The 8,748-nt window shown below is 41.7% G+C and overlaps 1 protein-coding gene across 1 annotated transcript in view; it reads left to right on the top strand.

Annotated features, from left to right (window-relative positions):
- Positions 1 to 3,977: 3,977 nt before the first annotated feature.
- Positions 3,978 to 8,748, top strand: part of me1 (malic enzyme 1, NADP(+)-dependent, cytosolic) — a 97,192-nt gene continuing 92,421 nt past the window's right edge. Inside the window, exons 1-2 of the mRNA XM_083761302.1 lie at positions 3,978 to 4,086; positions 4,122 to 4,436. Of these exons, the coding sequence (XP_083617428.1) occupies positions 4,308 to 4,436 (129 nt within the window). The 5' untranslated portion in view covers positions 3,978 to 4,086; positions 4,122 to 4,307. The remainder of the gene's footprint in view (positions 4,087 to 4,121; positions 4,437 to 8,748) is intronic.

Below are 8,748 nucleotides of genomic sequence, written 5' to 3'. Positions count from 1 at the left end.
CTGGTATTTTCTCAAACTAGACCTGGGTCCGACCGACCGTGGGTCCGACCGACTTACCTGGCACTGCACTCCCTGTGGGGGTGTGCAGTGCCAGGTACGCATGCACATACACGTGTATGCAGAGACGTGGCGCATTATATAGTAGATCTATGCTTTGGCATTTGGTTGTATTATAGCATATTCATTGTGTGTTCCAGGAATGTTTAAATGATATGCTTTGCAGAGAATAATATTAGGACCAATAGAGAATAGAGAATTTCTATTGGGGAAAGGGCCTTTCTGTGTGGAGTTTGCATGCCCTAGGGTAGGTAACCTCACAAAAAACTCACCCTGTCAGGTGATAAGAAGCGGTCTGCTCACTCCTCATGCATTGGAGGAAGCATGAGCTCAGTTCAGGGCTATCCGCAGGTTGGCAGAGGGATAGCGCCCAGGATTACAGATTAGGCAATTGAGTGAAAAATGGGTTACAATCAATAAAATAAAAACATTGTGATTTCTATAATCAGCTATGTGTCGATTTTCGTCTTACACAAACATTAAATTCCCATTGACAATGAATGGTGAACTTTACGCCATAGTTTATGAGCAAATCGGCTTAGTGTCTGTATATACAGGTTTAATGTTTGTCTTTAGTTCAATGTTTTTTTGTAAACGCCCATTGACAATGAAGGGACAATTTACGTCATAATGGAGGGATGTGCCTTATCATATTGTCTTTTTATTGTTAATGGCGTTTAATGTTTGTGTTTACATCACCTAATCAACATGAGTTAGACTTTAATATTATTAGCGCACCTCACTTAGATTAGATTAGTTGTCTCCACCAGGCCGAAGGCATGGGGGGAGAGTATGTTTTGCACTCCGTCCGTCCGTGTGTGTGTGTGTGTGTCCGTGAGCAGCTAATCTCGGCCACCGTTAACCCGGTCGATGCCAAATTTTGCACACACACTCCCTGGATGCCAATGATGAACCTCTGCCCCAAACTTTCCAGAACGGCCTGTTATAGCGCCACCAGGAGGCGGCTTTGTGCAAAACAAGTTTTTGCACAGTACACCTACAGATTTTGTCCAAACATCACGCAAATTGGTACACAGTCTCTCTAGAGCCATTCAACGAAACCGGTCTTTCAGATTTCTCAGACTCCATCCTGATTTTCTTTTGTTGCCCTTTTATCCAACCACCAGATGAAGGCAAGCTGCAATGTCCTACATTCCTATCCTGGTGGAGACCTGTGCCCAGAAGGGCACTTTTTCTAGTTTAGATTAGAATCAGAGCTTTTAGACAAAGGGGAACCTGCTGTGGCAATGCCTTTTTTTGTTGACTTTATAGATTAATTGATTTTTTGAAAATAGAATATCTACAATAAATAAATAAAAATGAACTTTGCGTTGCGGGACTTTAAACAAAATCAAAATCTATTGATTGTTCAATTTAATTATTTTGTTGTTTATGTGAAGTCTGCAGTGCACTGTGGAATCTGGGCTGATGTCACAGCAGCATTCAGCAACCAGTGATATACTGTATACATTCTGATTCCTATTAAGATTAAGAAGACTTTATGATGGATTATTAACTGAATCTTACAGTAATATTCCACAAATCATATAAAAAACACAACAAGTGGCCTACGAACATCCCCGCTAGGCATAGGTTAGTAAACATGAGTGGATGAGATGATTACACAGATCGGAGATCGAACATAGTTCTATTGTATTGTAATGCCTTGTATTCTAAAACATGACATTGCAGCCCTAGTGTGTGCAGCTCACAGTAAGTTCTGCATGGTTGTGACCAGCTGTCTGTGTAAAGGGACTCGTGTCAGTTCCAGTGGACACAGGCCACACATGCAGCTGAAGAGGTCTGCGGTGTTGACTTGCAGCCAATGGCAGAGGCAGTCTGCCAATGAGTCTGCAGTCACAGTGATTCAGCAGAAGACCCTGGCTATCTGGCTGTCTGCTTTGTGATACAGCAGGAACTAACATTTCAATTCAATTCAATTCAAAGGGTTTTATTGGCATGAGAAAACATATGTTTACATTGCCAAAGCAGAAAGCACAATACAGCAATACAATCAAAATTAAAATTATGTACAGTATTTGAAAGTCAGAATCTTCAATAGATCAATTTCTACCAAGATCACTGGATGCAGGTATAGTGCAGGAATATACACAATGATTAGTCTTTAGGGTGGTTTGTGTTCCGTTTGATATCTGAACTGACAGACTACAACTATGCAGGCTAGTGGTATATGTAAGTGACAGATAATTGTTGGATATTTTATGTGGTATTTGTTCACATCTTATTACTATGTTAAAAATGACCTTGTATTTGGTGACAGGACTGCCCTGTCACCCAGTGTGATTTTATATCCATATTTGCTTGGTATTTATCCTATTATCATCCTCTCCAGATGGAAAAATATGACGCATGACCTGACAAACAAACTTTGCTCTAAAGATGAGGATATAAACACCCTCTCACCCTATGAGATCAACAACAGAATCCTATAATCGAAGACTTGATTAAAAGTCAAAAACAGGATTCAGACAATCGGACGCTCATGACGCTGTATTCTGATAATCATCGATCAACCTATTGCAATGTGACAATTGAATTCTGTATCTATGACATGTTTTCGAGTATATATGTTTGTGCAAAATGATGTAACAGGGTTCTGAACACTTACAGCAAGGAGAATCTCTCTCCTGCTGCCTTGCCATTTCTTGTAACAACTATTGAACCGAAGACTTTACTAAAGATCTGATTTGCTTACACGGTTTCCTGTGTCAACTTCTTTCAGAGTCTTTAACCTCTCTGGTTTCACCAGAGAGAAATACTTTTTTGGGTTGAATACTTTTGAGTACTCTTGGTGGAATATACTTTCTCTATTTCCAGGAAGACTAGTTAAAGTGGAGTTGCCTTTTTCAATTCTAACAATAATGGCTAACAAAATTCTGTTGCTGTGCCTTTTGTTCTCTATCTTTCTCGTTCTCTCTGTCTGTTTCTCACTCTCTCTCCCTCCATCTCCCTCTCTCTCTCTGTCTAGTGTCTATCTCTCTCTCCATCTACAATTACAATTTGGCCATCTAGCAGATGCTCTTATCCAGAGATAATTAAGTACAAGGTCAGTGTAACCAACAACAGGTCACAATTTCAGAAGTGCAAAGAGAGTAGCCTACATTTAATCTCTATGACACACTGATGGCAGCCTTCACACAGAGACAGGCAAGGTTGAGCAACCCTGTTTCTTTAACACAAAGCAGTAAGACTACTGTAGCTAGGGCTATACATTACATGCTTCTGCACTCACACGAAGGATAATCTTCTTAAACATTTGTGCACATGCGGAGGAGGAATCCCTTATGGCGTCTCCAAGGAAGAAAATACCATAAGCTTGATTGCACAAGCATAAGGAGCAATGATTTATTGATGTGGATAACCAACAACACATGGGAAACTGATTTTAAAGTAATAAGTAAGGGTGAGGGAATTACCCAGAATATGGACTGGAGTGACTTGAGGAGTGGAGTGACTTGACTTGACCCACTCTCCCCTCATATTTCTGACTCCCAGTTGCCCAATAGCCTATTGCATAAGTCTGCTATAAACGTGTGAAGGCTTAGATTTGACCTGGTTTTATAACCTTAAACTTAAAAATATCCACCTCCACTCTGACAGTGTGCCAAAGGTGTGCCATAAAGTTCAGAAATTGCACGTGTGTCATAAAAACGCAGCATTTTATAATCTCCTGCTTTTTTATTATTATTGTAAAACGTGGCCTATCTATTTGTATTGCTTCGACGGTAGTCGTAAACTTATATCCCCATCTACCCCCCCCCCCTCCCCCCTGGGAAAGCTTATACAATTACACAATGAATTTACGTAACTCATTGAGACATTTTCAGCAAAACTTTATAACTTTATGACAGCAATAAAAGCAATTTCGTAGATGACATCATGCATGACAATAACGAGAGCGTCCGTCCACTATATCTCTCAGGCGCGTCTCGTGTTCCGGGTTCCTGCGGGTCACGTCAGGAGGACAGGAGACATCATCACACGCTCCTCTTGCTCTTTCCATCGCTAGTCTCCACTGTCTCTTGAGTCTCCAGTCCTGACAGAGTGCGTTCGATCTGTTGCCTGTTACCCGCGGTCACTGACACTTGTTTGTTTGTTCTAACAGGCTCAAAAAGCGAGCGAGCGGCGCATCCACTTGTTGAACAGTCGCAACACGTACAGTACAGTAACAGCTACTGTCTACTCTCTACCGTCGCTCGCCTCTATTGACAAGCGGGGACCGCAACAACATGGCACACGGCACAGTCAGACGGGAGTCCGTGGAAACCGAGATGCACAAGTCCCAAGACGAAAGCAAGACCTTCGTTTACACCAAGAAGAGGGGCTATGACGTTACTCGCAACCCCCACCTGAACAAGGTAAACAAAACGAGCGTGTGTTGCGTGTTAATTCGTTTTGACATCTTTCTAAACGCGACACGGGTGTTATTATCATACTGTTAGTCAGCAGGGTTCAGCTTTAGAGTTATATTTAGATTTAAAGGGACCAAACGTGCCAGAGAGTTATACTTTCTTGGAAGTTTGTTCCGTGTGCTCTACTGTACAGTATGTACTCTGCAACTGTGTAGCTTTCAAGAGGGGAGAATCAAGCAGCACGCTGCACGCCCCCATTCCAAACCGGCGGTGATTCAGCTTATTTTGACAGCTGGCTCGCAACAAGCTTAAAGTATTAGTTAACAAACATTGCGTAAAATGGGCATTTCCTGCTTGGTATTAACACGCTAACCTGCCTTAAGTTTTCCTTCCGGGGTATCCAAATTCCAAGGAGTTAAGGCTGTGCTATTCTGTATTCACACACTTTCACAACAATCAAAATCGTTGAGCAGTTTCCTTCCTTCCCAAGCCGGTTTTCCTGAGTCAGCACTGGAGAGAACATCTGAGTGTATCTTGCTAATGTAGTGTAGAAAGGAAAGGCTGGTTTGCTCAGTTGCTATGCTATTTCAAAGCTAATTAGACGTTGGATTTTTTTTCTCCCTCGCTTTCAGCAGAGCAAACGCAAACCTGTCAACTGGCATAGCACGTGTGAGAGAGACAGTGATTATGTCTATTTGCCTTTAGTTTCCAGTGTATTCGCCTTGTTTAGTAAAATGGAATGGGGGCCCTACAGGTCTTTCTGTCTTTCTGGTTCAGGTCTAGGCTGCTGTCCATGGTGCTGACTGGCCAATAAATACAGCTGCACAGGTCAGACATGGGTCAAGTTTGCCTGTGTAACAGGGTTAATATATCGTGTTATAATAATAATAATAATAGTCCTTAGTTTCAGGTTTTCTCTGACTCTGGAATTCTATTTTCAACACGTCACAACTGGGCCAAATTAATCCTTCATGTTGAAGTTGAAATTGAAAGAAAGATATGATTGAAGGTGATTAATTTGCAATCTATCTGCCTTATCATTTACTGTATAGCTTGTCATATCACTATCTACGACCTCAGGCAGAACACGGCTGTATTTAATAATAAGTATTTAACAACATTAAAACAACATCTTTGGATTTCCGCTTGTACTGTACCAGCACATTGTCTGTTTTAAGTCAGCTAACTTGCTGTGTTGCTGTCCCTGTCTTTTGTGATAGGCTGAATTGTGATTACATCAAAACTTGGCCAATTTGTGTTGCATCCTGAATTTCAACTTTCCTGACTTAATTATCTGACCTAATAACTTCCTGGTGGTGAACTTGTATACACTGTAACTGTAGTCTCGCAGTTGTAGCCAGATGATTTGATAGATGGATATAAATAATTCTCTACAAATAATGGCTGTTTGCAGGCTACTAACAAAGGGAGGCAAGCCGCCAAACACACACCTTTTATGTTCTGATGCAATACTCTCCAGTCCACGCAAGGCAAATCTCAGAAGGACTGTACCTTTTTGTTCACGGAGAGATCTATATTGACACTTTGACACTGAATTATCACTCCACCCACCCATCCATCCATCCATCCATCCATAGGGACAAGGATGTTGTTGTCATTGGCTGATTCTTTTTAGAATAGGTTAAATATAAGCTGTGCTCATTTGATAAAGGACACACAGTGTCTGCTAATCAGCTAACCCGACCTCTGCTGATAAGCCAGTGGCAGTTGGTACTGTAGTTCAAACATCCTATAGTTTCGGCTGGAGTCCAGGACCCTACTGTGTCCACAGAGTTATGTTCATCAGGTTATTGACTCCAGGGGAGAACACCAGCTGATGTGTGCACAGTACACACACACACACACAGGCCTGTCACAATTCTTACATAATGGTCTAATCGCAAAAGTGATAATCGCAATTATTATTATATCATCATAATCGTTTCATATATTTCCACTATTCTTCTTTAAAAAAAAAGAATAACGTTACTAAATATGTATAATTATGTAGGTTATCTCCCCTGTGCAACAACGCCTACATTTGTATTCATATTATGCTCCAGTGTTCAAGAACAAAAACACAAAGCGTTAATCGCTAGTATTTGTGTGACAGTTCTCTACCTTCTCATGTTTGCTGCTATTGTGTGTGTTTTTTAGGTCAGGCCTTTATCCTGCAGGACCTGCTTTTTTCTTTTTTTGTAGTTTAGAAAATAGAATATGGGAGATAGAGATATGATAGCTTTGCAGATGCTGCATTCAAATCCAGGCAGTCATTTAGGACTAATTTACAGTATTTTGTTTCTAATCCTGTTTTGAGACAGTAACCTTTTGACTCCCCTCCTCTGACTGAGAGGCTGACTGTGTGTGATATGGGTCAATTTGGAGGCTCTATGCCTTTAGCTCTTAAACCACGCCCTGTAAATTGTTTGTTTATATCGCAATTTACACCTCAGGGTCCTGAATGGGCCTCTGTACAAGAGGCCCCATTCAATGCATTTCTTACATTACTTGACCCAAATTCATGTTGAAGCATGACTGGTCTACCACTTAAGACATTACACATTGTTTTGTCTACTCTGGTAAAATCCAATTAGTAACTGGACCTTCAACCAGGCATCGGGGACCCCTCGGTACATGTTTGAATTCGACATTGTGCAATGGTTGGTGGCATGTTATCAACATCCCTTCACTCACTTTTCACGCATCTCGCCCTCTCTCTCTCAGTCCCTGTTTCTCTCACTTGCTACTCTCCCTTCTTTTTTCATGCTTTTTTGTTTGTGAGCAGTGTGAATAGTGAATGTTATGAGAGCCACGGTTCTTTTATGTTTTATGATGAGGTTCTTCGCTCTACTTTTCATGTTACTTTCTAATGAGCCACAGGCAAAGAATGTGTGTTATTGCTTTGTTTTGGAGACTGGAGCTTAATGAGACTAATTAAGTATGCACAGGAACCATGTTAAGAAATCTTTAGCAGCAAGCATCTGTGTTTTAAAACTTGAGGGTCCTGGCCTACACTATATTTATCTGTACAAAATCTGAAATAAAACTGAGCAAGCTTGAAATTAGTTTACATTCATTTGGTTGAAATTAAGTGACGACTTTAAAACGTTTTGTCCTAAAAATATATATGTAACACTTTCTTTATATTTAATCAATAACAAATTCAGAATATTGTATTTATTTTATTTTTTACACGTTATGGCAAAGTTAATCCAGAGAACCACAATGTTCCTATTATTCTAAAATGACCCTACTTTACAGTATAGATTTTGAGAAGAGTGGCAAACCACAAATATTTGCAAATAGAGCACTGCAGTGAGGCAGGCACCCCACATCACTGAGGTCACCTTGGCTCTGCAATTGGTTGTGAAGGATCAACCTTATACCCTCATCAGTCTGAAATGGACCTCAGGCAGAAGCCGCCCTCAAATGAACAGGTTAGAGCAACAGACGGGGGGAAAAAAGGCTTCTTATGCAGCAAGGTGAACTATCCACTGTCAACCTTGCACTTGAACCACGGTGAGGAAATTAGAGGAGAAGGTAGGAAATGACTCCGAAAGCATGTTCTGCTGCCAAGGCACAGGCAGTCTTCTGTGGTTCCACCAGTGGCACATTGTTGCCCTCCTCCTGAGTTCAGCGTGCCCTGTGTGTTTACATCCTTCACCTGGCCCGCTTCGGCCCCAAAAGGGGGGCCGGCCGGTCACAGCACAACCTGCTAATTGATGCTGAGGGACACGCTGCTGAAAGCAGCCTGTCCTCACATTGACAGGAGTCAATTTCGTTTTTTAATCTCCATACAGCTCAATACGCACACACACATACGCACGCGCACAGATTCAAGTGCAACATATGCATGTGCATACATATACATACACTCACTCTAGCGATCTTACATCTTCGCTCAACACTCCCTCCTTTTTTTTAACAGATGTGGAACAGGATATTTCTAGGTGTGTTTGGACTGTGTGTGTGTGCACCATGTAATAAAGAGATGAAGTGGGGGGGTTGATGTGGAGAAAGGGGTCTCTGTGGGGAGGAAGAGAGAGCTGGCCACGCTTCACAAGACGGCCTCTGTCTCTCTGCTTGATCACGCATTAATGAGCCGTCTGTGTGAATCCCGGCCCTCACTACTACGTCTCTCTGACGCTGGTTCCACCTGGAGAAAAACAACCACAGCCACCTTCCCTTTAAAACTCTTAGTGCCCTATCAGCAGTGCTGTTTCTCCATGAACACAGAGTTGAGCCCTTTGGTACGTATGTAGGTGACCAACAGATGCCCATTCACCAGGGGTTATGTGCTGCTGTTTGTGTGTTGCAG

This window comes from Protomyctophum parallelum (genome assembly GCF_964188405.1).
Source record: "Protomyctophum parallelum genome assembly, chromosome: 3".
NCBI classification, from domain to species: Eukaryota; Metazoa; Chordata; class Actinopteri; order Myctophiformes; family Myctophidae; genus Protomyctophum; species Protomyctophum parallelum.
Note: the sequence above shows the minus strand (reverse complement) of the source record. Positions and strands in the feature narration are given on the sequence as shown.